Source organism: Silurus aristotelis, assembly GCF_946808225.1.
Source record: "Silurus aristotelis genome assembly, chromosome: 3".
Classification (NCBI taxonomy): domain Eukaryota; kingdom Metazoa; phylum Chordata; class Actinopteri; order Siluriformes; family Siluridae; genus Silurus; species Silurus aristotelis.
Genome location: NC_139576.1, coordinates 21,043,724 through 21,070,882, shown reverse-complemented (window position 1 = coordinate 21,070,882; position 27,159 = coordinate 21,043,724). Strand labels below are relative to the sequence as shown.

At 37.8% G+C, this 27,159-nt stretch overlaps 3 protein-coding genes across 6 annotated transcripts; 2 read left to right on the top strand and 1 right to left on the bottom strand.

Annotated features, from left to right (window-relative positions):
- The first annotated feature begins 1,203 nt into the window (after positions 1–1,203).
- On the top strand, positions 1,204–8,473 carry casp10 (caspase 10, apoptosis-related cysteine peptidase). 2 transcript variants are annotated; one of them, XM_083536786.1, is made up of 12 exons: positions 1,204–1,427; positions 3,006–3,289; positions 3,509–3,614; positions 3,737–3,860; positions 5,203–5,276; positions 5,454–5,487; positions 5,586–5,629; positions 5,722–5,749; positions 5,934–6,043; positions 6,133–6,241; positions 6,490–7,000; positions 7,320–8,473. In XM_083536786.1, exons 1-12 carry the CDS (start codon positions 1,416–1,418, stop codon positions 7,474–7,476), a joined length of 1,593 nt encoding a protein of 530 aa, XP_083392912.1. In that variant the 5' UTR covers positions 1,204–1,415; the 3' UTR covers positions 7,477–8,473. The 2 variants fall into 2 exon arrangements, with proteins under 2 accessions (XP_083392912.1, XP_083392913.1); XM_083536787.1 differs by having other exon boundaries at positions 1,267–1,445; positions 3,030–3,289.
- LOC310723566 (uncharacterized protein) lies at positions 8,326–19,021 on the bottom strand. 3 transcript variants are annotated; one of them, XM_083536806.1, is made up of 9 exons: positions 18,897–19,021; positions 15,984–16,080; positions 15,660–15,721; positions 9,986–10,083; positions 9,829–9,881; positions 9,666–9,744; positions 9,412–9,515; positions 9,111–9,200; positions 8,326–8,950 (listed from the first exon to the last, which is right to left on the bottom strand). In XM_083536806.1, exons 1-9 carry the CDS (start codon positions 18,908–18,910, stop codon positions 8,891–8,893), a joined length of 657 nt encoding a protein of 218 aa, XP_083392932.1. In that variant the 5' UTR covers positions 18,911–19,021; the 3' UTR covers positions 8,326–8,890. The 3 variants fall into 3 exon arrangements, with proteins under 3 accessions (XP_083392932.1, XP_083392933.1, XP_083392931.1); XM_083536807.1 differs by lacking the exon at positions 18,897–19,021 and adding an exon at positions 16,303–16,369 and having other exon boundaries at positions 15,984–16,073; XM_083536805.1 differs by lacking the exon at positions 18,897–19,021 and adding an exon at positions 16,303–16,338.
- On the top strand, positions 16,460–26,753 carry prkra (protein kinase, interferon-inducible double stranded RNA dependent activator). The gene is made up of 9 exons (XM_083536804.1): positions 16,460–16,604; positions 17,441–17,613; positions 18,793–18,874; positions 22,439–22,514; positions 22,698–22,815; positions 23,789–23,883; positions 24,003–24,165; positions 25,127–25,774; positions 25,981–26,753. The coding sequence occupies exons 1-8, from the start codon at positions 16,591–16,593 to the stop codon at positions 25,279–25,281; spliced, it is 876 nt and encodes a 291-aa protein (XP_083392930.1). The 5' UTR covers positions 16,460–16,590; the 3' UTR covers positions 25,282–25,774; positions 25,981–26,753.
- Positions 26,754–27,159: the final 406 nt, after the last annotated feature.

The following is a 27,159-nucleotide window of genomic DNA, read 5'->3' as shown; positions in this document are numbered from 1 at the left end:
CATATGTTCTTCTTCAGTACAATGCAGATAACAGACAAGTACATATACACACTGGAAAAAAACTAACCTAAAGCTGTTTCCTGTTTGGGTAAGAAATGATAATAACCAAAGATGTGTGCCCAGATAAAGATTTCCTGTATACTTTACATACTCACATCAAAAAGACCTTATAGACACTGAACAGACAACATGTGATTAGAGAACCAGTGTGAGAACCATCTTAACACTTACAGTCAGTAAATGATTAAGCAAGAGCTTAGTGGCTTGCCAAGTAAAACTTGCAAACTTAGACATAAAGAGGTTAACAAATAAAGAAGTGGGTGTTACATAGTTGTTTTACAGACAGTATATAATGATCCTGCACATGCATTTCGGGAACTTGGCTTCTAGTCCCTTAATATGACTCTGAACAGACCCAGACAGAAACTTCCAGAGGAATATTACTATAAAAGTTTTTTTTTGGCTGACTACAGCCAATCTTAGGGTTCAAACATCTTTGGGTTGTTGCTTGAGGATCCAACTACTTATTTGGTACAATGGTCTTGAAACATAGTACTAAAGTGATGGGCCACTTGACAATGATACAACGAGTTTCATTCTAATGGACCCTGGTGAAAGATACCAGCGCATCAATAGCACCTTTATGATTTTCCTAATTGAGCTATTCCAGTGAACATATCAAATACCTTCCGGGCAGTCTGATGATCAACAATTTGAATAATATGTAGTATACAGGGAAACTAACAGACTTATAATAACAACCATTGTATTTGCATTATGGCATTTGGCAGACACACCTAGATACTTACAAAGTGCTTTTACCTTTGTCAGTAAATATTACAATCACAACCACAAAACCCTTTGGGAAACTTTTTCAAAGTACTGTCGTATTTATTTATTTATTTTAATGACAAAACTAACCAGTTTGTCCCACTTTTTGCCCTTTTGCCTTTTGTTTAAAGCAGGGATCCCCAAACACTGGACCAAGTTGCACAGAATATTAAAAAACTTTTTTTTTTTTTCAGTCGCAGTTTCGGATGCACGAAACTCACATTAAATCTGTATTATAGTGAGTTGAGTTACATTATGTTCATTATGCATGTAATAATTAAAATAACAATTAAATCATATAATATGTATACTACTAACACGTCAGCATGTGCAGTTATGCAAGTACTCAACAAGCCCACACCCGCCCTCAATCCCGCCTACATCATTTCCTTTACCGGAAAGAGAAACCAAAAGTATTGGAAGTCTAATGACTAAGATCAGACTCAGATTATTATTTTCTATCTGAATCGGACAAAAAGGTTTTGGTATTTAAAAACCTTTCGTGACAGCTGTTTAAACCATGAGGGAACCCTAAGACGTGTGTTCTTGATTATCTATAGCCGAGAAGAGAAAACAAATCCACAATGGAAGACCGGGTAAGTGTGGGAAGTCCTGTGCTAAGTTTTTTATAACATCCAGCAATCTATGACGATAGAACAGTTACCTTCTGGTGATCAAGACACAATAAACAAGTGATTTATATATTTCGGGTGATTTATTTGATATGAGACTTTGTTACTTCGACGCGTGCGACTCTTAATAAGCGGAATTTAGCAGTCCTTTAAATGTTGCCTAATTTCCTCGCGGAATATAAAAGTTTTGTTTATAGTTTTATTTCGACTTTGAGGATAAAAAAGTTTAAAGTTTAACGAGTAAAATTATGTCAAATAATGTCGTGTCAAAACCCCCACCCTCCTCTCGGGTGTTTACTGTGGATTATGATCAACTCTAATAGTAATCTTACATACAGCAGCTGTATAAAGTTTAGCTTTCATGCTCATTTTGTTTATATGCAACCAACTATGTCATTAAACTGTATATAGATTTACTTTGACCAATCAAATATATTTGATACAAATGTACAAATGTGTACAAATGTTAACCCTTCCTTAGCATCAATAAAATCTTCAAACATTCTTGGCATCCAGACAATTAGTTTCTCCAAAACATTTAGCTGTAATACTTACTGTAATACTCTTGTAAAACTTGCGAAAAGTGTTCTTCATGAGTTGGATATTTCTTTCAGACCTTGCGATCAAGTTCACACCAGAGCAGTTTAGTAGGTTTTAGGAGTGATGACTGGGTAGGCCGTTCCATGATACATCACACTCCAGCCGATAATAACACTTGGAGAGAGCTTGGGTGTGTGCTTTCGGTTATTTTCCATTTCCTGCTCCAAAACAACCCCAAACTATTACTTCTACCTCCATGACTAGCCATGTGTGTGAGTCAGTCTGCCATCATCTTGCCTGTGCTCTGTCTTACATAAACTTTTCTGTTAGGGGAAAAATGTTTAGACTCCTCTGTCCACCGAACCTTTTTACAGCATTTTACTGCCCAATTATTGTATGGTTTTTATCTTGTACTTAGTTTTTTTTTTGCATATAAACAAAAGGAATATGCACCTGTCTCAAATCAGGGCTAGGTGTTTCCAAACGTTTCACAGGCAATGTTCATGCATTCATACAATAGTGAATTAAGACATATAAAGCCAGCTTTTGAATAGAAACATTTTCAGTGTGTTATTTACTTCCAGCATACTGATTTATTGCACCAAATTGTACTGAATAGACCATGAATAGAAAATGCTGACTCGAAGGTCTTCTCTATTACCATATTTAAATTTTATATGAAAAGAGTAGGCCTAATCTTTATTCACTTTATTATAAAACATGATAAAACTCTTTGCCTAAATCACTTTCACTTCCCTAATTATTGTGTTTACAATAAAAAAAAAAAAACGTTTATACAATTATTACAATATAACAATTAATAAGGAAAATATATTTTATTTTTATTTTTTTGCTTTTTTTTGCCACTCCTCTATATACTGTACTATATACTATATACTATAATGGTAAGTTTAAATTGCTAGGTTGGTAATTTCTCAGAGAAGAATGTTGGAACATACTGTACACTTGTCTTGTCAATCACTGTGTTGTTTTTATGGATAGGTTCCAGAGATCGAATTCAGCGAGATTCTGATACACGTTCAGGAATCTTTGAGCCCGGCTGAGGTGCAGGAGCTTGTGTTCCTATGCTCTGAAATTCTCAGGAAAGATCTCAGCCGTGTGGTCAAAGCAACAGAACTGTTTACTCCGTTGCAGAAATGTAACCTGCTATCCATCAGTGATCCATCTCTGCTTGTTGAGCTGCTTAAGATCATTAAACGTGATAAACTTATCCGGGACCTGCAATTAAACCCAAAACTCTCAAGCAGACATGTCTCGCCATACAGGTCAGTGCTCCACTTGGGTGGTACATCCTCGTCAATTAACACATATGCAGCTCTTTAATTCTGGTTAATTAATAGAAGCAGCTCAAATAAGATTTTTTTAAAATTTTCCAAATATAAATCGAATCTAACACATCCTTAGCTAGGGTGTGTATATTTTTAGGTTCCCTTTTTTGAAAACAATGGCCATTTCTAAAAAGCTCTTATCTTTTTTACATTTAGGAGGATGCTATTTAAACTGGCAGAGAACATCACAGATGAGGAACTAAAGAACATCAAATTTTTGCTGCGTGACAAATTAGGTCAAAATAAACTAGAGCAGATTGTGGTGAGAGTACAGTAATGACCTCAATACAGTTAAATAAATGAGTGAATATTAAAGGGTATTTAATTAAAGGTATCATATTCTTGTATTATATTAACAATTGTAATAATGATGACATTTTCCAGACAATGCTGCAGTTGTTTCTGGAATTGGAGAAGAAAGACTGCCTTAGTGCTAATAACCTTGGCATTTTAGAAAGGACCGTTGGTATGATATGCCCTAGTTTAAAGAAAATAATACGAGAAAATGGTGAGTAACATAATTGCAACATATTAAAAACATTTTACATTGCAGAACCGAAAGTATTTCAATATTTAACGATGCTCAAAGAGTCTTTCTTAGATTGTAGTCAAATTCTCATGAAGAGTGCATAGAGTAGAAGTAAATTGCACAGTGATGATATAGGATAGCGAAGTTTAAAAGTGACTTGTATTCAAAATCCTGTTGTAACAATGTGCTTGTTGAAGACAGATTAAAATAATATTAAAGATTATTAAAAGTTATTCGTAACATCTCATAATTAAGAAATCAAACCAGGGCTAGAAGCAAGACCGCATACTGTTACAAAACTGTCCACACATTTTACATGTGCACCTCCTCCCTAAAAAGTTTGCTTTGTTATGATGTGATATCTGTGTGCTTAAGATCTTTGACTTCTGATCAGAAGAAGTGAGTTCAAAACACCATCATTGCCAAGGTGCCACTGCTGGGCCCTTGAGCAAGGCCCTTAACCCACAACTGCTCAGTTATATAAATGAGATAATCTGGATAAAAGCCATAAAGGGTAATGTTGTTAATGTAAGAAGCTGAGGTCAGAGCACAGGGGCAGCCATGTTACAGCACTGAGTTAACCCTTCAACTCTTGTATGATTCTAAGAAGCCTTAATAACATTAACATTTATGGCATGTATCCAGAGCAGATTACCTTAGACCATGCTTAGGGGCCCAAGAGTCGCAGCTTTGCAATACCGGGGCTTGAACCCCCGACCTTCTGATCAGTAACCCAGAGCCTTAAGAACTGAGCTAAAAAAAAAAAACAATGATGATGAAAATAAAATAAAAAAAAATCAAAGGGCTGTAAATGATGAACTCCTGAATATTGTACTTTAACTGTTATCCAAATAAATAGGCTAATGGCACCTGTTTGACCACCAAATACATTTTTGTGCCAATTAAGACAGCATTATTTGAACATTGGTAAAAATGAAATGACAAAACATTAATGTAACAGTGCTAATGTCATGCAACTTTGTAAAAAGCAACTGCACTTACAGGGTTTACTGCATAGCCTACATTCCATATCTTTTTGTCATGTGTGTTATTTTGCTGGGTTCAAAGAACCTGTTGCTTTGTATATATTTATCTAAGGCTTTTCAAGCAATGATTAATGTGCAAAAAGAAAATACAATGTGTAAAATGAAAAATAATTCATAGACAAAAAAAACCTACAGATGAAATATTCATTGTGATTCATAAATTATTTGAGCAAGATAAAATAATTTTTTTCAAATTGCTTTTGTTTTCATTATTAGTTTTAAGGAATCTAGCTTAAGAAGTCCAACCCCTGTTTTCCTTGCTGTTCATTTTATAGGTGCTGGTGTTCCTGAAGAACAAAAATGCAGGGACAAGTTCCAAGACCTCTCAGTAACCACCATACCAGTTCCGGTATTATATAAGCAATTAGACATCATTATTCTCACATCACATTTTATACATTGTTATATTTCACAGGCCAAGTTAACTGTTAAAAACTATTATGCTGTTGTTTATGTGAGCCATCTCTTTGTCATTATCTCTTTTTTATGCTTTTAATTGTATCTTGTATTATTTCAATGCCATTAGCCCGAGGAATCTGCATGTGCTTCATCCAGCCAAGGTAGAATTTTAGTCTTGATTCTATAATTATTATACTATGTTGCTCAGCTTCATTTGATATTAATGAGATTCTCATTTTGTATTTGCTTTACCATGAAGAGCTGCTGCCCCCCTCATATTTTAGTCAGGCTAAGCCTGTTGAGGTTAGTTAACACACCATTTGTCTATTTTATCTGTCTTCTTTACACATTTATTTTTGCATATTAACAATCGTGCTGTTTTGTCTGTTTCATAGATGCATACCTCGGTGACCTCTTTCCCAAGTAAGATGTGAAAACCTAAAATGCTTTGTGGAAAAACTGTAATGTGCTGTTCCTTATATTTTACAATGATATGCTGGTAGTAAGATTTCCTACAGATTGTATGCAGATTTGTTTGTGTTTTTTCTGTTTATTATTTGCTATCCAAGCTTAGCTATCTCTGTGTGCTCTGTAATATGGCCTCCAGGTAATACCGAAGAGGGACAGGTTGCTTGCTTGAGTCCTTCTAAAACTCAAAAACTTGCCCAAGGTGACAAGAATCAGAGCTTTCCTGAGTCTAACCCAACTAATACACTGGTAACCTCCTCTCATTTAGTAATCCTGAAGTTTTGGAGTATGTGTCAGCTGACTGCTGGAATAATCACTTCATATACTTTGTGCCATAGACGCTGGAGCAATATGACATGAGTGGAGATTGGAGAGGAGTTGCCCTGATCATCAACAATTATAAATTCATAAATTTGAAAGAAAGACATGGATCAGAACTAGATAAGAGTAAGTTTCTAAGTACAATGTATATATTCTCAAACATGTATTAACACAAAATGTTTGATTTGGAGTTGGTCCACTAAGTATGTTGGATGTATATTGACCTTTCTGATAGTTTAATGATAATTATTGTTTACAATAGTCTAGTATTATATAACTTTATATTCTGTACAATCGACACATACACTATAATTGAATTATCTTAGTTTAACATGATTATATTTGTAAGTCTATATGTATGTTTGTGTGTGCAGAGAGTTTAGTTGATGTGTTCCAGTGGCTGGGGTTTGAAACTGTGGTAAAGGAAAACTGCAGTAGAGAAGAGATGCTGACTGCTTTGGAAGACCTGTGCAAGCGAGATCACACGAAGGCCAACTGTGTGGTGTGCTGTTTGATGAGTCATGGCTATGATGGTGGTCTCTATGGAGTGGAAAAAGGGAAAGTCCCAATAAAGGATATGTTGGACAAGCTGGATGGCAGAAATTGTATCTCCCTCATACAAAAGCCCAAACTCTTCTTCATCCAAGCCTGTCGGGGGAATCAGGAGCTGCAGCCGGCCTGCTATGAATCTGATGATTCTAACAACGCAGAAATTAATTGTAGCCTCGATTCTGATGCTGAAGTGCCCAGAGAGTCCATACCTGAAAGGTCTGATTACCTAGTGGCCATGGCGACAGTGCCAGGCTATGTCTCATTCAGAGAGACAAGTAAAGGTTCCTGGTTCATACAGTCACTGTGTAAGCACCTGCAAAAACTTGTCCCAAGGTGAGCATGCACAGACTGTTGTTCTATGTAGCTGATCACTTGTGTGTTATATTTTCACTAACCAACAGCTTCGGAGCAAAACCAATACAGTGTTTAATGAACTAGAATACCCCGGGTGGATTTTACAAGAACTTCTAGATAGTTTTAGTTTCAAAATGATATTATGACTAGCTCGTGATGCTTGTAAAGCTTGTTCACCTATGATGTCATTTTATTACATGTAAACTACTATGTCACTTATCTACAGACATTTTACAGAAGTTTAAAAACATTGATAAAAAATATAATATATATATTTCTGTTTTATTTTTGTATGTAGTGGCATTGATCTGCTGTCTATCCTAACTGAGGTGAACAGAGAAGTGAGCATGAAGGCTGATCAAACTGGAAGAAGGAAACAGATGCCACAGCCAGAATTCACACTTACTAAGAGAGTGGTGTTCCCTGTACCGAAAAATCCTATGCCCTCTAAATAATCATTTAGCTCAAATAACATCTGGCTTTCTATTCGTCTTTGTCTATGACTAAGCCCCTGTGCACAACGCAAACTCAATGCAGATGGTGGCCTGCCTGAGTGGTCTACTACTAAGCTCTGACCTCAACCCTGCCACCTTTGGAATAAATTGGAATGCCTCCTCGACCTACATCAGTACCTGACTTTACTAATGCTCTTGTGGCTAAATGAGCACCGATCTCCACATCCATACTCTAAAATCCAGTGCATCTTCCCAGAAGAGTGGTGCATGTTATAACAGCAAATGGGGACTATATGTGAAATATGATATGAAAAAAACAAACAAATGCACAGTGTCTTACAGCAGATTAGTATCACTAAATGGTACCATACTTGAACCGTCTTCAATTAAATGTACTTGCAAGCCCATATGCAAATAATGTAATCAGAAATGTGGTTTAACACCAAATATGCTTCCTATTTTTATAGACCATGCAAAGTGTTTTTAAATATATATATTTTTTTACATTGGGCACATACATCATATTTCTATACACTTGGTGTATAGCAACATCTTACTGGAATACTTTTTGTGTTTTAACCTGTGTGCCTTATTGTGCTGTCAAATGTCATCCACTGGGTTTCTCCTGCTGGATTATGATTCTTAATTGATAACGTATCAACCGTGACTATATGGTACTTACTAAAGATGCATGGAATAAAGCAATATGTTGCACTTGTGGGATATTTTATCATAGAAATATTAAAGTATTTTCCACTCATTTTACTTCCTTTTTCATTATATATATTTTGTTGTCAAAATAATGTAAAAAAAAGTTCAAAGGCTGATCTCAGGTTACTGTAGATTAAGTTTTATTTTTTGCATGTTCTCTGTATTCTAGTTCAAATAACGAGCTACCTGGTATCTACAAATGAATGAATGATTAAATTATTAAACATTGTGCCATTTCATTACAGGGAAAATAAGACATGGTAGCCTAATTTAAAAATAAATAAAAATCCATTGTAGAGTGTTGTTTTTGCACGTGTACACAGCATGACACCATTATTATAAATATCAAACGATCAAAAAATTTCATTAAAACAGCAGCAGTGTATTTTAGTTCTTAACCTCGTCTCAAATAGAGGCTTTGTCACATGTATTTAAACTTAATTTGGCATTGAGTGCTGAGTTCTGGGTGTATTCATTTTTTGAGTACCCAAACTTTCATTTTCTTACATACCTGTGTAGGATTTTTAAAGGGAAAAAAAATTTCATTCTGTAATTTTTTATAGCCTCATGGGACCACACTGATATTTGCATGTTGCATTGATATTGTAAGTTAAATGCTGAAGTGTAACATACAGTACAGTAAAGTGAAACCATGTATAATTTTAAGGGGGCACTTAATATTGGTCTGTTAGCCCGCTCCTGGTCACTGATCATCTTGGGGCGCTGTTAAAGACCCTTTTCCGAGCTCTGAGAAACGGCAAGTCTGTTAGAAAACACCAAAGGTCACTGCCTATTAAATATTACAGTAAAAAAAAATATTAATTAAAGTCATAAATAGCTTCAGTCAACATTTGAAAACAATGCATGGGCTTTTCCCTCTTTCTTTAACAAGGTCCATTGCTTAAAAACATTGCATAACTAACCATTCTGTTAAGTTCCTCCTGAATCTGATGCAGAGTTGCCCTAAGTAAACTAATGGTCACATCTTTCTCCTGTAGCTGCCTCTTCATACCCTGCATAAAAATCACACATTTTCCATTGTTATTGAATTATTCATGACAATTTACTATGTAGCAAATTGTCAGTAAAACCTTTGTAGTTCCTTAATTATATGTTTATTTAGAGGTAGACACCAATATTTGAAGTATTCATAAAAACATTACAGCCATTTACACTGATTCTTATTCAGAATTGTCATGTGTTACATTTGAATACTTTGTTTACCTCAACCTCAGCTTCAAAATTGGCATGAAGTTCAGCAGTCTCTGACTGGAAAGCCTTTCTCTGCATCTTTCTATTTTCTTCACTCTGATTCAGCTGCTCCTTCACTAAAAATAATCACAAAGACAAGATACCCCACTCTTCACAGAAACATGGCATTATTTTACTATTTTACTATTGCATTATAGCGCTCAGTAACAGATTGTTAGACCACCAACTTAATAGATAGTGCCCTAGTGCAAGGAGCCTGGACTCACACCACAACAGTTGCTTCTTAAGGCATCTTTCCTGTTCTTCTTTAGTCTTTGAACAGCTGTTGCCATCAAACACACTGTCCTTGAACACACAAAGCATGCATAGCTACTAAAACTCCACAATTATTATAAAGTGACAAGCACAGAAGAGCTACAGTATTCTTACCTGGTCAAGTCTGAAGGAGCATCTGAGGAAATCATAGTCTCTTTTAAGCAGATCTATCATAAAAAAAAGTGTGGAAAAAGTATATACATGCTCTAGTCCAATCTTATATAAAGCTGACATCATCATGTAGCTGCATTTTAGTTCTCTGTAATCATACCATATCTCTCCTCAGCACTTTTCCGTTCATCCTCTAAAATCCTGGTGTGAGCTTCCACTAGTTTAATCATTTCAGTCCTGTGGTCCAGCATTAGCTGCCTAAGAATAAGAGCTAAATTAACAGCAAAACATTCTTTCTGTAATGGTGGATTAACATTCAAGGATCAGACTTAATAAAATAATAATAAAAAAAAAAAAAATATATATATATATATATATATATATATATATATATATATATATATATATATATATATATATATATATATATATATATATATCTTCTTCTTCTTCTTCTTTCGGCTGCTCCCATTAGGGGTCGCCACAGCGGATCATCCGTCTCCATACCACCCTGTCCTCTATATCTGCCTCTTTTACACCAACTACCTGCATGTCTTCCCTCACCACATCCATGAACCTCCTCCTTGGCCTTCCTCTTTTCCTCCTACCTGGTGGCTCCATCTTCAGCATTTTTCTACCAATATAATTCATGTCCCTTCTCTGCACATGTCCAAACCATCTCAATCTCGCCTCCCTCACCTTGTCACCAAAACATCCTACATGTGCTGTCCCTCTAATAAACTCATTTCTAATCTTGTCCATCCTCGTCACTCCCAACGAAAACCTCAACATCTTCAGCTCTGCTACCTCCAGCTCCACCTCCTGTCTTTTACTCAATGCCACTGTCTCTAATCCATACAACATCGCAGGTCTCACCACAGTCCTATAAACTTTCCCTTTCATTCTTGCAGATACTCTTCTATCACAAATCACTCCTGTCACTCTTCTCCACCCACTCCACCCTGCCTGCACTCTTTTCTTTACTTCCCTAACACACTCTCCATTACTTTGCACTGTTGACCCCAGGTACTTGAACTCCTCCACCTTCTCCACCTCTTCTCCCTGCAACCGCATCACTCCACTGCCCTCCCTCTCATTCACACACATGTACTCTGTCTTACACCTACTGACTTTCATTCCCCTTCTCTCCAGCGCATATCTCCACCTCTCCAGGCTCTTCTCAACCTGCTCTCTACTCTCACCACAAATCACAATATCATCTGCAAACATCATAGTCCAGGGAGACTCCTGTCTGACCTCGTCCGTCAACCTGTCCATCACCACTGCAAACAGGAAAGGGCTCAGGGCCGATCCTTGATGCAGTCCAACCTTCACCCTGAACCAGTCTGTCGTACCTACTGCACACTTTACTGCCGTCACACTGTCCTTATACATGTCCTGCACCACCCTCACATACTTCTCTGACACACCTGACTTCCTCATACAATACCACAACTCCTCTCTCGGCACCCTGTCGTACGCTTTCTCTAAATCCACAAATACACAATGCAGCTCCTTCTGTCCTTCTCTATACTTCTCCATCAACATCCTTAAAGCAAATAAGGCATCTGTGGTGCTCTTCCTCGGCATGAAACCATACTGTTGCTCACAGATGGTCACCTCTTCTCTCAACCTGGCTTCCACTACTCTTTCCCATAACTTCATGGTGTGACTGATCAACTTAATTCCCCTGTAGTTACTGCAGGTCTGCACATCTCCCTTATGCTTAAAGATCGGTACCAGCACACTCCTTCTCCATTCCTCAGGCATCCTCTCCCCTTCCAGAATCCTGTTAAACAATCTGGTTAAAAACTCCACTGCCATCTCTCCTAAACATCTCCACGCTTCTACCGGTATGTCATCTGGTCCAACCGACTTTCCATTCTTCATCCTCTTAATCGCTGCTCTCACTTCCTCCTTACTAATCCTATCTACATCCTGCTTTACTAACTCCACATCCTCCAACCTTCTCTCTCTCTGATTTTCCTCATTCATCAGCTGCTCAAAATACTCCCTCCATCTTCTCAACACACTCTCCTCACTAGTCAACACATTTCCCTCTCCATCCTTTATTGCTCTAACTTGCAGTACATCCTTCCCAGCTCGGTCCCTCTGCTTGGCCAATCGGTATAAATCCTTTTCTCCTTCCTTAGTGTCCAACCTCTTATACAGTTCCTCATATGCCTTTTCCTTGGCTTTCGCCACATCCCTTTTAACCTGCTGCCGCATCTCCTTGTACTCCTGCCTACTTTTCTCATCACTCTGTCGATCCCACTTCTGTTTTACCAACCTCTTCCCCCTAATGCTCTCCTGCACTTCCTCATTCCACCACCACGTCTCCTTGTCTTGCTTTCTATTTCCAGATGTCACACCAAGTACTTTTCTAGCTGCCTCCCTCATCACTCCTGCAGTAGTTGCCCAATCATCCGGCACCTCTTCACCTCCACCGAGCCCCTGTCTGACCTCTTCCCTGAACCTCACACTACACTCTTCCTCCTTTAGTTTCCACCATCTTATTCTTCTTTCAAACCTTACTTTCCTCCTCTTCTTCTTCGCCTCCAAAACCATCCTACAGACCACCATCCGATGCTGTCTAGCTACACTGTCCCCCGCCAACACCTTACAGTCTCCAATCTCCTTCAGGTTGCATCTCCTACACAGAAGATAATCCACCTGTGTGCACCTTCCTCCACTCTTATACGTCACCCTATGATCCTCCTTCTTCTTAAAATACGTGTTCACCACTGCCATTTCCATCCTTTTAGCAAAATCTACCACCATCTGACCTTCCACATTCCTCTCCTTAAAACCATACCTACCCATCACCTCCTCATCACCTCTGTTCCCTTCACCTACATGCCCATTAAAGTCTGCCCCAATCACCAATCGTTCTTTCCTAGGTACACCATCTACCACTTCATCTAATTCACTCCAGAATCTTTCTTTCTCCTCCATCTCACAGCCAACTTGTGGAGCATAGGCACTGATGACATTTATCATTATCCCTTCAACTTCCACCTTCACGATCATCACCCTATCAGAAACTCTCTTCACCTCCACTACACTCTTACTGTACGCTTCCTTCAGAATCACCCCTACACCATTTCTCTTCCCATCCACACCATGATAAAACAGTTTAAACCCACCTCCAATGTTCCTGGCCTTACTCCCGTTCCACTTGGTCTCCTGAACACACAACACATCTACCTTTCTCCTCTCCATCATATCAGCTATCTCTCTCCCTTTACCCGTCATAGTACCAACATTTAAAGTACCAACCCGAACCTCTACTCTCCTACACTGCTCCTTTTCCTGCCGTCTCTGTAGACGCCTTCCTCCTCTCCTTCTCCTCCTTCGGCCAACAGTAGCCCAATTTCCACCGGTACCCTGTCGGCTAACGATACCTGTGGCGGTCGTTGTTAACCCGGGCCTCGACCGATCCGGTATGAAATTCTCATTTGTGATCCGCATATTTGATTTGGCACATGTTTTACGCTGGATGCCCTTCCTAACGCAACCCTCCCCATTTACCCGGGCTTGGGACCGGCACTAAGAGTACACTGGCGTGTGCCCCCCTAATGGCTGGGTTATATATATATATATATATATATATATATATATATATATATATATATATATATATATATATATATATATATATATATATATAAGGGCTGTCAATCGATTAAGGTCACACGATTATTCGCACATTTTTATATGTTCTAAATTTACAGTGATGTAAGTTCTCCCACTTAGAAATCATGGAGGGGTCTGAAATTGTCATCGTAGGTGCATGTCCACTGTAAGACACATAATCTAAAAAAGAAATCACAATGTATGATTTTTTAACTATTTATTTGTATGATACAGCTGCAAATAAGTATTTGAACACCTGAGAAAGTCAATGTTAATATTTGGTACAGTAGCCTTTGTTTGCAATTACAGAGGTCAAACGTTTCCTGTAGTTTTTCACCAGGTTTGCACACACTGCAGGAGGGATTTTGGCCCACTCCTCCACACAGATCTTCTCTAGATCAGTCAGGTTTCTGACCTGTCGCTGAGTAACACGGAGTTTGAGCTCTCTCCATAGATTCTCTATTGGGTTTAGGTCTGGAGACTGGCTAGGCCACGCCAGAACCTTGATATGCTTCTTACAGAGCCACTCCTTGGTTATCCTGGCTGTGTGCTTCGGGTCATTGTCATGTTGGAAGACCCAGCCTCGACCCATCTTCAATGCTCTAACTGAGGAAAGGAGGTTGTTCCCCAAAATCTCGCAATACATGGCCCCGGTCATCCTCTCCTTAATACAGTGCAGTCGCCCTCTCCCATGTGCAGAAAAACACCCCCAAAGCATGATGCTACCACCCCCATGCTTCACAGTAGGGATGGTGTTCTTGAGATGGTACTCATCATTCTTCTTCCTCCAAACACGTTTAGTAGAATTATGTTCTAAAAAAGTTCTATTTCGGTCTCATCTGACCACATGACTTTCTCCCATGACTCCTCTGGATCATCCAAATGGTCATTGCAAACTTAAGACGTGCCTGGACATGTGCTGGTTTAAGCAGGGGAACCTTCCGTGCCATGCATGATTTTAAACCATGACGTCTTAGTGTATTACCAACAGTAACCTTGGAAACGGTGGTCCCAGCTCTTTTCAGGTCATTGACCAGCTCCTCCCGTGTAGTTCTGGGCTGATTTCTCACCTTCCTTTGGATCATTGAGACCCCACGAGGTGAGATCTTGCATGGAGCCCCAGTCTGAGGGAGACTGACAGTCATGTTTAGCTTCTTCCATTTTCTAATGATTGCTCCAACAGTGGACCTTTTATCACCAAGCTGCTTGGCAATTTCCCCGTAGCCCTTTTCAGCCTTGTGGAGGTGTACAATTTTGTCTCTAGTGTCTTTGGACAGCTCTTTGGTCTTGGCCATGTTAGTAGTTGGATTCTTACTGATTGTATGGGGTGGACAGGTGTCTTTATGCAGCTAACGACCTCAAACAGGTGCATCTAATTTAGGATAATAAATGTAGTGGAGGTGGACATTTTAAAGGCAGACTAACAGGTCTTTGAGGGTCAGAATTCTAGCTGATAGACAGGTGTTCAAATACTTATTTGCAGCTGTATCATACAAATAAATAGTTTAAAAATCATATATTGTGATTTCTGGATTTTTTTTTTTAGATTATGTTTCTCACAGTGGACATGCACCTACGATGACAATTTCAGACCCCTCCATGATTTCTAAGTGGGAGAACTTGCAAAATAGCAGGGTGTTCAAATACTTATTTTCCTCACTGTACCTTAAGTTAAGCTCAAATTTTCGGGCCAATATTGATGCGTTATGCAAATGCATGTTTATTATTAGTGAAACCAAACTCAACATAGAGCATAGAGAGAAAAGATTCTTCTAAATGTTTCAAATTAATTATGGTATTTCAAATAATAATTATTATATAATAATAATATTTTCCCACATGGACGGTTTTAATTGCCGGATGTGTGTCATGGCGGATTTTGGTGCTTGAATTTAGACTTGGCGCATCAGTAAAACAAATGTTTAATGATTATAAATAATTTTCCTGGAGTTTATTATTTGTTTTTTATCCAAGTAAAGAAAGGTTGTCACGAATAAATGTGTGTTAAAGGTTTTGATTTCGCCTCTTCTATATTTATTTTTTAAATAAAAAATGGTCAAACAAAACTCCGCGCTGCATTAATCGCATGTTAATAAAATTTGTGCTGTTAAAAATTTATTTTGTTATTAACAAGTTAATTTTGACAGCTCTATTGTATATATATATATTAATGTGATAGAATAGTCTTAGAATCCTACTTCATCTCCAACTGATGATGATGTCTATATTTTTCAGCCTTGTCTTCTGATTCATCCAACAACTAGAGAATGAGATCGGCATTAGTTTATTTTTTGTCTGTTCATTTGTACAATTTTTTAAAACTGATTTTTGAAAACACCTTTATTGATTTAATTATCTGCCCAGCAGTGTAATAATATATGTGAGGTGTGGGTACGTGTGTTTTTAATCAGCGTATATATTTATTCATCATTTGTGGCCAGAAACTCTGCTGTATAGTGAAAATTGGAAGGGAGGGAGGGGGGGGGAGAGAGGGAGAGAGAGAGAGAGAGAGAAAATCTGACCGCACGGTAACTCTGCTGGTGTGATCTGCGTTCATCCTGGAGCAGTGCAGTCAACATGGCCACTTGTTCCTTCATATCCTGAAACACTTCCTGCCTCCTACACACACACACACACACACACACACACACACACACACACACACACTTAGCCATATAATATAGATATGTTCCTTTATGTTGCGATTAGAAGCCGTTTTTTTTATACAGCTTATCAAAGAAATATTCACTACCATAATTACAGCAGATAATTATATATGAATATACTATACGTGAGGACTTTCACAAAGACTAGTTTGTAGTTGTATAAATATAATCATACAATCACTGTAACACATCGCGGTGCTGTGAGTCGATTTATCTCCCTGACCAGAATTCCCAAACATAAATATTACAAAACATTCAACGCGGAACGTGTGCGACAGTGTAATAGGGTAAAATAGCTGTCGATCAAAATAATCAGCCTCTGATTGGTTACAGCTTTGAACACGCCCACAACAACGTCCATCTGATGTGTTTTGGACGCTGCAGCTCTTCAGATACAACTTTCTCCTCACTCTGTTAAGTAATATGTCAAAATAGTTCGTCGCTTGTGATTACTGTCTCAATAATGTCTGAAATCGAGTAAGTTTTAACTTTTAATAGAAGTATCTAGTAGTGCATTTTAAGGCGACATATCGAATATAGGTTTATAGATTAGCTGTATTTGCTAGCAAGCTAAATGTTAAGGCTAGAAGCTTATCTTGCTAGTCAACCGAGGCTAATTTACTGATTTAACAATGCAGTATAATTGAGCTTAGATTAAGACAAATGAATGTGTCCTATATGAAGATATAATTTATTTAGCAAGGCTCAGCCATGACAGTTACATTAAAGCTATTCGGCTTCCTTTAATGCCATGACAGAAAAAATCATCTACATTTATTTCTTAAAAAACTCTTAAAATCTATGTAACGCTACTTCTAATGCTCATTGAAATGCTTTCATAGCAACTTAGAATTTGTTTGTTTGTTAGTTTTCATGGTGTTGTTCTTTCTTTCGTTAGTCCACATATTATTTGCTGTATTACAACTACAAATGAGACCAACATGCAACAGCCAGCAGTTTTCCAATACTGGTGCAAATCTCTTTTGGATTGTATCACAGATGTAAAGCGATACTTGGCTCGAAAAAATCCCCAATTCATTTAGGGCATAATGGCAGTCCTAACAATGTATGCTTCAGATACCCTGAATAATGAAATGAAAGTAAGATTTATTAAAATATATAACAGTTAATGCAGGATATTTTAGGATTCGAGGTTTTAGATTAGTTAGTATCAAAATGCCTGGAAGTGTGAAATGGATTGATGAGGATTGTATTAGGGACACAATGTGTGTACTGACTAACCTAAAGCCTGGATGTAGTTCTGTGTTTTCAGTTTGCGAGATCATTCTTTTTATTTATTTTCATTTTTTCAGTTTGGGTCTTGCAAACCAACATGTCGCACCTGACAAAACACCAATTCAGCTGCTTCATGAGTATGGCATCAGAATTGGCAGTGTGCCTTCTTATGTGATGGAGAGAACTGCTGGAGAAGCCCATCAACCGCTCTTCATCTTTAATGTTACTATTGGGGACATCACCTGTTCAGGTAAGACACACTAACCCTTACACCATAAGTGCACAGACTCACACTAACCCTCACACACCATAACAGCACAGACTCACACTAACCCTCACACGCCATACCAGCACAGACTCATACTAACCCTCACACACCATAACAGCACAGACTCGCACTAACCCTCACACGCCATAACAGCACAGACTCGCACTAACCCTCACACGCCATAACAGCACAGACTCGCACTAACCCTCACACGCCATAACAGCACAGACTCGCACTAACCCTCACACGCCATAACAGCACAGACTCGCACTAACCCTCACACGCCATAACAGCACAGACTCGCACTAACCCTCACACGCCATAACAGCACAGACTCGCACTAACCCTCACACGCCATAACAGCACAGACTCGCACTAACCCTCACACGCCATAACAGCACAGACTCGCACTAACCCTCACACGCCATAACAGCACAGACTCGCACTAACCCTCACACGCCATAACAGCACAGACTCGCACTAACCCTCACACGCCATAACAGCACAGACTCGCACTAACCCTCACATGCCATAACAGCACAGACTCGCACTAACCCTCACACGCCATAACAGCACAGACTCGCACTAACCCTCACACGCCATAACAGCACAGACTCGCACTAACCCTCACACGCCATAACATGTGGATTGTATTAGGGACACAATGTGTGTACTGACTAACCTAAAGCCTGGATGTAGTTCTGTGTTTTCAGTTTGCGAGATCATTCTTTTTATTTATTTTCATTTTCAGTTTGGGTCTTGCAAACCAACATGTCGCACCTGACAAAACACCAATTCAGCTGCTTCATGAGTATGGCATCAGAATTGGCAGTGTGCCTTCTTATGTGATGGAGAGAACTTGATCTTATTCATAGAAGCTTTCCCCAGATTAAGCACTTGAGTGAAAAATTTAACCTTAATGCTACTACAGACAAACAGACTATGCAGCTGCCTTGTATAGGGTAACATTATACATTTTGTTAGATAGTTGTTGTTTTTTTGGAATCAATAGAAAATGACCATTGAAATTGGAAACCATAAAGAACCAAAAATCTACTACATGTAATGTTTGTATGTATGTATATTTATGTATGTGTGTGTGTGTGTATGTGTGTGTATGTGTGTATGTATGTTCACTCAATCTCATTTTTTTCTTTTTAGGCCAGGGTCCCTCTAAAAAAGCTGCCAAACAGGAGGCTGCGTTTGCGGCTTTGAAAGTCCTTGATTTAGACATTGAAAATGGGTGAGTACACAACAGAACTTACTTTGAGTTTGACATTTGTGAAGGCTTGATATTTAAAGGATGCTGCCATACACAGTTTGGCCCAATACTGAATTGCAAGACTGAAGAAGAGAACTGCAGTACAGCTGTAACATGTGTTTGATGGATCTGAAATGAAATAGGTGATTGCAGTCTGTAAACAGTTTACAGACATCTACAGACAGCACTTATGGACTGTTTAAAATCATTCGTGTACCTTATTGTTCTGTGCTGTGAAAATATATCAGATAAATATATTTTTTCTTTTTTTTTTTTTATTATTTTTGCTTAAATCTGTTCTCCAACCTCAGTTCTGATTAAAACAGAAAACCTAAATATAAAACAATTTAATAAGTGACCACAGATTTAGGAAGGAAACACAAAATTGCTTGATTGTAATATAAAAATTGATTGTGGACTGGATTTTTTTTTTTTTACCTTCTATCACAATCTTGTATTTGTCAAAGATTAGTTACAAATCTAACTTTTGATATATTTCTCCAACACTTATTGTGTGTGGTTTTTTTCCTTATTAACTGTAATAAAATGACATTTTTTAATTGCACCCCCTGACATGATCTAATAGTGCATTTTTGAAAGTTAGTTGTGCCACCTTTTGGAAAAAGGTTCAATTAGTAATTTTTACTGTTGGCTACAAGTTGGTGCCATGATACCATGAAATAGCACTGTGCATAGAAAGCGTACTTTTTGGCTTTTCTATTGAGTTTTCGATGGAGTTTTAAAGATTATAGATTAGTGTGTGTGTTTATGTGTATTTGCTTTGAGACGGTCCAAAGGAGTTGCATTGTGTGTTTGTGGATTTAGAGAAAGCGTACGACAGGGTGCTGAGAGAGGAGTTGTGGTATTGTATGAGGAAGTCAAGTGTGTCAGAGAAGTATGTGAGGGTGATGCAGGACATGTATGAGGACAGTGTGAGAGCAGTAAAGTGTGCAGTAGGAACGACAGACTGGTTCAAGGTGGAGGTTGGACTGCATCAAGGATCGGCCCTGAGCCCTTTCCTGTTTGCAGTGGTGATGGACAGGTTGATGGATGAGGTCAGACAGGAGCCTCTGTGGATTATGATGTTTGCGAATGATATTGTGATTTGTGGTGAGAGTAGTGAGCAGGTTGAGCAGAGCCTGAAGAGGTGGAGATATGTGCTGGAGAGAAGGGGAATGAAAGTCAGTAGGAGTAAGACAGAGTACATGTGTGTGAATGGGAGGGAGGGCAGTGGAGCGGTGCGGTTGCAGGGAGAAGAGGTGGAGAAGTTTAGGTACCTGGGGTGAGCAGTGCAAAGTAATGAAGAGTGTGTTAGAGAAGTGGAGAAAAGAGTGCAGGCAGGGTGGAGAAGAGTGGCAGGAGTGATTTGTGATAGAAGAATATCTGCAAGAGTTAAAGGTTAAGTTTATAGGACTGTGGTGAGACCTGCAATATTGTATGGTTTAGAGACAGTGGCATTGAGTAAAAGACAGGAGGTGGAGCTGGTGGTAGCAGAGCTGAAGATGTCGAGGTTTTCGTTGGGAGTGACAAAGATGGATAGGATTAGAAGCGAGTTTATTAGAGGTTTATTATTGTAGGACGTTTTGGAGACAAGGTGAGGGAGGCGTGTTTGAGATGGTTTGAACATGTGCAGAGGAGGGACATGGGGTATATCGGTAGGAGAATGCTGAGGATGGAGCCACCAGGAAGGAGGAATATAGGAAGGCCAAAGAGAAGGTTTATGGATTTGGTGAGAGAAGACATGCAGGTAGTTGGGGTAAAAGAGGCAGATGTAGAGGACAGGGGTGTATGGAGAAGGATGATCTGCTGTGGGAAGCCGGAAGAAGAAGAGGGTGTGTGTATGTATGTATGTGTGTGTGTGCAATCTTTGTAGCAGGATTTGCAGCATAACACCTGGTGCTATTTGCAAGTTTGTCCACCGCAAGTGTGTGTGTGTGTGTGTGTGTGTGTGTGTGTGTGTGTGTGTGTGTGTGTGTGTGTGTGTGTGTGTGTGTGTGTTCACTGAATACAACCACTACAAGGATTTGTAGGTTGTTGATACCTACAGCTTAAGGAGGACCATTTGGTGGCCGCTGATGTTATTTTTAATTTGGTAGTCATCTTCACAGCTATGGATCCCTCCTGCAACTAGGCAATGTTGTTTAGGCTGAGGGTTTTCCTAGAAGAGCTGGAAAACTCTCTTGTCTCTGCAGCAATATTGAGAAGAGAACACCTCCCTCCCACCCCCTTCGCACTAGTGAGAGGGATCTAGTCTTCTGCAGCTGCCCCTCCAATCACAGAGCCACAAACACCAGCAGCTCAGAAGTGAAAAGGGGAAGATGCAAGTGGTGCATGGGACAAAAAACAAAGAACAGTCAACACTTTCGTCTGTTGTGGTGGGCAAACTTGTAAAGAGCGCAAGTTCCGCTGGAAAGATAGAGCACGCGCACAAGCACACATTCATGCACATTCTATAATACTCTATATAAAATCCATATTTCGTGTTCCCGTGGCGCCATCTGGTAGTCACCAGTAAAAAAAAAAAAAACCTTCTTCCCTAACAGGGGCACTACTAACGTTCAAAAATGCCTCATTAAATAATTTCGTTTTAATTAAAGTTAATGAGGAAAAAAATAAAACAGCCACAGACAATGTGGGAGAACAAAATAAAGCTAATACTGCAAAAAAACCAAAAAAACCAACAATGAATCAAAGTAATTAAAGTTTGTCAGTAATTAAAATTTAATTTTGTCCCCCCCATTCTGTAATGTCGCTTATCAAACATGGCAATCAATTAGTTACAAAATGTATTTATTTATTTTAAATATTTAGTAGTTTTGATCAGAACTGAGTTTGATAAAGAGATTTAAGCAAAAAAAAAAAAAAAAAAATGTATTATATATTTTTACAACAGTTTAATTTAGTGGATTAAAAAAAAAATACAGATCAATAAGGTATGCTAGTGATTTTGCTCACAGGGAATCGCTGACATTATTAAAAAAACATGGTTCCTATATAGTATGTCAAAGTAAAGTGAGAATCATTCATTTGCTGAAACACAGGAAAAGTTAAGGTGAAATGAAAACTGAATGCTGGCCTCTGGTAAAGGAAAATTGTGAGAGAAAGAATTTAACCAAAATGACAATATTGCTACATAAATAAAACAATAAATGAAGGGCTTAAATATAGCAGTACCTAACTAATGAACGTACAATAAATTTATAAAATTTTATATTAAAGTAAACCTTTCATTTAATATGGCATGGTTATGAACTAAATGGTATGAGTAAATCCCATTGCTAAAGTTGCACAAATACACAAGAAAAAACACTTACATTGTAATACAAACATAGGTGGTGTTGGGTCAAATAACGTTGCTTCTGTTTTCAGCTTGCTTCAAATGAAGGAACTTTAAGTTTTTGTTTTGACTACTAGTTCTGGCAACTGTCTCCATGGCATCAACAACACAGTTTAAAAAAAAAGACAGTGGAGTAGAGAGATTTGTAAAAATGTTCTATAGTACAATGATGCCCTGGTTTTATGAGGTATTTCTCATTTCTCCTAAAGCCTTCAAAATCAGATGATGGAAAATAATGGTTGCTGTGAAGCAAACGACCAGCCTAATCCAATAGGAATACTGCAGGTAAACACTAACTAGCCATTTTCAAACGCCTTTATTTGTTTCTCTCGGTGAAATGCCTGTGATCTCTACAGAAGACTCGTTACAGTAGTTTTCTTACACAAAACAATATTACTATGATCATGTTTTATTCATACCGTGTGTTTTATCTCGTATGTAGCTTTTGAATAAGTGTCTGTTTTGCAGGAGTTGGCGATGCAGAGGTCATGGCATCTGCCAGAATATATAGTATGTTTAGAAGCAGGTCCAGATCATATGAAAGTGTTTACAGTTATTTGCCGTTTGGAGACACTCTCAGAAAAAGGTTTGTAGCTTTGTTTATGGACTAAAGTGTATATTTTCAGTCCAGTCTCTGTCAGGTTCGATTGTATAGCGCATTAAAAACGTCCACATAATATCCACAGTTTAATTAAATGCTATGGTTTTGGCTTAGATGATGTATAAGATTACCGTATTATAAGCGGTCTATAAGCCACTAATTTTTTCCCACCCTTTAAACCCCGCGGCTTAAACAATGAAGCGGCTAATATATGGATTTTTCCTGGGTTTTTCCTGGTTACACAAACTTCAAGCCAAAAAACTGAGCCCCATAACATTAGACCAATGAAATTGCCGAACGGGTTTAGGTTAACCAATGAAATTCTTTATATTAAATCAGATGCGCTCCCACTGAATCGGGCCGTACCACATCATAAATATGGATGATGTTCCTCTGACGTTTGACCTGCCGCTCACTCAGACTGTCAACAGGAAATGCAAATCATTCGTCACGCTGAAAACAACCGGGCATGAAAAACCGCACTTCACCTGTGTTCTGAGCTGCATGGCATCGGGAAAAAAACTTCACCAGTGGTGATTTTTAAACGCACGACGATGCCAAAAGATAAACTCCCGAGAGAAATTTTTGTGAAAGGAAGGAGGAAGACAGTGAACAATGACTTTCTTGGTAGGCTACTGTTTCGATACAAGCGGTGTATCAGACACTGTCTTTCGTTAAAGCCTGTGTAAAGTTCATTAGTTTCAATGTAGACGGCTTATTTATGTTCAAAATAAAAATCTTTGTCAAATTCAGTGGGTGTGGCTTATATTTGGGTGCGCTTAATAGTCCGGAAATTACGGTAACCTTTTAAAAGAGAAAGAAAAAAAAGGTTAGTGCTGACAATGTTGTATTCATTAACAACACTTCAGGTTTAAATCTTACAATGGAAAAACAATGTTGCTAAAATATCCAACATATGCCTCTAAATGTAATGATTTCTCATCATTCATCCAATCAGGTACAGGGAGCTCTAAAAAGAATGCCAGGAGAATAGCAGCAGAAAAGATGTTGGAAAAACTTCAAAGTCTCTCAGGGTCTACTGAGATTAAATGGGTAACATTAGTATTCATTTGTCCCTCTGTGTTAAAGCTTTTTTTTTTATATTTTTAAATAACTCTGTACTTTTACTAAACTATGAAGCTCTGGCCACTTGTATATTTAATTCTCTGCAGAATCCAAAACCATATGTATATTTGGAGAGTATGAGGAAATCTGAGTTAGAGAAGATTTCGTTCCTGCGGAGGAATCCTCTCAGTATTCCCAACATGGACTATGTACAGATGATCCTGGAGTTATCGCAGGAGCAGGGCTTTGAGGTCACATATTTTGACATAGGTAAGTTTAGTGTTTCCTCATCTAGAAAATACATTTTTCTTTGAGACCCAAAAAAGCTGCAGTGTGCAAAGAAAAGTATTTCACTGTGCAGTAAAGCAGATGTGATAAATAATAGCTTTTTCCTAATTTAAGAAAAGCTTAATTCTGGAATCACAGAATTGTGGAAACACAAGTAATTTAGTGCTTCTTATCTGAGACATGCCTGGGTGTAGTTGATTTTTGCTGTTTACTCTGTTTCGTTAATGTATGTATATGCTACAAGTATATTCCCTACTTTGTAGAAATTACTAATGAACTAATTTTACAAACTGGAGCTGAACTTGAATTGCTCTCAACAAATTCTGCACAGAGAATATGCTTTAGGTTGCTAAATCTCACATTAGAAATAGGTTTAAAAGACATTGCATAATATCAAAGTAGTGTGTGCATTTTTTTCACCACTTTGCCTTTTAAGTCATATAACAAGCTGCATTTTTATTCCTTATTAAACTTCTTCAAGAGAGATATTATGGCTTACCAGAGCACCTTTGCAGACGTTCCAAAATAAATGATCACACAGCTATCAAATGTTAAGCGTCATAAAGTTTCCACAGTGTGAAATGTAGCTATATACAAATACACAATAACTATGCAAGCTTATTATGCTTTAATTAATAGGAATGTGCAATTGTTGGTGAAATACCTGTAGCATAAATGGAATAGATGATAATTAAGCTTTTGTTGAATTGCTTTCTGATAACCACACTGTGCTGTTTTATTTCCTATGTATTATAGTTATCAAAAAATGAGTTCTAATTTAAAAGCTAGATTTACTTGAATAAATTATGAGATAAAATGCGGTATGTGCACCTAATTTATTTAAAAGGGAGGATATGGATTTATTTTTTGTGGGTGAACTTGCAATATTTTATGCTAAGTGTGTGTGTGTGTGTGTGTGTGTGTGTGTGTGTGTGTGTTGCAGGTGAACTTACAGTAAATGGGCAGTACCAGTGTTTGGTTGAGCTGTCCACCATGCCAGTTACAGTGTGTCATGGTACAGGGCTCTCCTGCAGTAATGCACACAATGATGCAGCTCACAGTGCTCTACAATACATGAAGATAAAGACTAGCACTTAAATAATCACCAGCTATACTGTACAGATAAGCTTTAAATTAATCACCATGAACAAATTGGGTCCGTGTCTGAAAGTGTGCTTTGCCCATTTTTGCTGCAACTACAGTGTCAGTTACTTACTTGAGAGAAATTTCTTTCTTTCTGATGGACGTGTGACATCCATGTACGGCTGTAGCTATCAATTATTTTGGTAATCGAGTATTCTACCGATTAATCCATCAATTAATAGAGTAATCAGATAAGAAGTCCTTTTTTCTTTATTAAAGAGCAATATTAAATGTACAAGAGAAAATAAGACGGGTCTATTCAAATGAACAAGGAAACGCACTGTATGGTGTTTTATTTATGTTTTAGCTTGAAACTATTCCAAACTTTGGAAACTTTGTCTTTTCCTTTGGCCTGGAAGCCCATTATCACCACATAAAATAAATGTTTGCATAATCCAGACTTGGAAATTACGAGAAAGGCCTCGAAATTGTGAGGGAAAAAAATTACGCAAACTTAAAAAAATATATATACTTTTCTCGTAATCATCCAACATTTTTGGTGCATCCACTGGTAACCACGTTGTCGGTCTAAAGTTAAAGCTGTTGGTGTATAAACAAGGCCTCCTCTGCTTCATACTCAAGTTACTCAAGGAATCGTTTCAGCCCAACATCCATGTATCTTTAAAATGTAGATATTTGCAATGTAGGTCTCAGTCCGACATTTTATTAGTCCATCATTCACACTCTAGAAACAGAACACTATATTAACCACACTTTACCTGATAAAACATGCTGGGAGGCAAAAATGAGACAATTTGGATTAAGAAGTATTTTGTACAGTGTGCTGTGTACGAAGATTTTATATTTTTCTTGAAACCTGTAATTGACTATAGAGCATTTTATGTTTTTAAATCATTGTTTTTAAATATTTAATTTGTATTTTGTCAATCTTTTTAAGGAATTGTCATTCTTTTCCACTTCAGTCAGAATTAAACCTAATATCCATGGCTGTTAAACCAAATAAACATGTCTCCTTTATTATTTAAATGTCATTCATTTCCTCAGAATGATATATTTTTTTATCTAACATTTATTGTTACATATTCAATGTGAATCAACTCCACTGAGTTTTTTTTTTTTTTACCGAAGGATGCAAGCAGAAAGAAAATGTGAAAAAAAGCTCTTTAATATTTAATGTGGCAATTTATATTTAATATTTTATTCATAAAAGTCTAATTGAAGTCACTTTCTTTCCTACACTGTAAAAATGCTGGCATGAGCATGAATTCTGTTTGTGAATGAAGGTTTGAGTCCTGGATATGAAGTGGGTAGTGTAATATTTAATTTTATAAGCTATGTCTCAAAGGGTTTTATTGATGACTGAGAGTGAGTGGTACTGAGCAGCTGCTGTGTGTTAACAGTGTAAATAATTTAAATTAATTAAGATGTTTAGCATCTTTTAAAAGGAAATAAATGGATGACTTGCACACCTGCCTTCCGAGTCCTCATTCTCATCACACCAGCCAGAGTTGCAAAGCACACGATTATCCTACTGGGAATGTTACTGTAGATATGCATTTTAAGATCTCCTGCACTGCATGAATACTAGTAGAATAATGAATAATATGTATACATGGAAGATAGAAGTATGCATGCTGATATTAAAATTTTGTTACAACAGTGGTAAAGTCAAAAATAAAAGGTATCAATTGAAAACTGACTGAGGATTGATATTCCTTTAAACTAAGAAATCTCTGTTAATATACGAAATTTCGCTTGACTGGTTGTGTTGCTCTAATTGTCAAAACGCCCAGTGTAGAACGTGGTGTCAATATTGGCTGGTTTAATAAGGTCACAGTTTGGCTCATCAGCTTAGCTGACTCAGCAGAGTTT

Coding starts and splice junctions, on each gene's coding strand:
- LOC310723566 (XM_083536806.1), bottom strand. Junction 10,084..15,659: donor CATCATCAGTTGGAGATGAA/GTAGGATTCTAA, acceptor TCTTATTCTTAG/GCAGCTAATGCTGGACCACA. Junction 9,882..9,985: donor AAGTGCTGAGGAGAGATATG/GTATGATTACAG, acceptor TTTTTATGATAG/ATCTGCTTAAAAGAGACTAT.
- casp10 (XM_083536786.1), top strand. Junction 5,277..5,453: donor TAACCACCATACCAGTTCCG/GTATTATATAAG, acceptor CAATGCCATTAG/CCCGAGGAATCTGCATGTGC. Junction 6,044..6,132: donor CTAACCCAACTAATACACTG/GTAACCTCCTCT, acceptor TTTGTGCCATAG/ACGCTGGAGCAATATGACAT.
- prkra (XM_083536804.1), top strand. Junction 18,875..22,438: donor GATTTAGACATTGAAAATGG/GTGAGTACACAA, acceptor TTTCTCCTAAAG/CCTTCAAAATCAGATGATGG. Junction 22,515..22,697: donor ATCCAATAGGAATACTGCAG/GTAAACACTAAC, acceptor TCTGTTTTGCAG/GAGTTGGCGATGCAGAGGTC.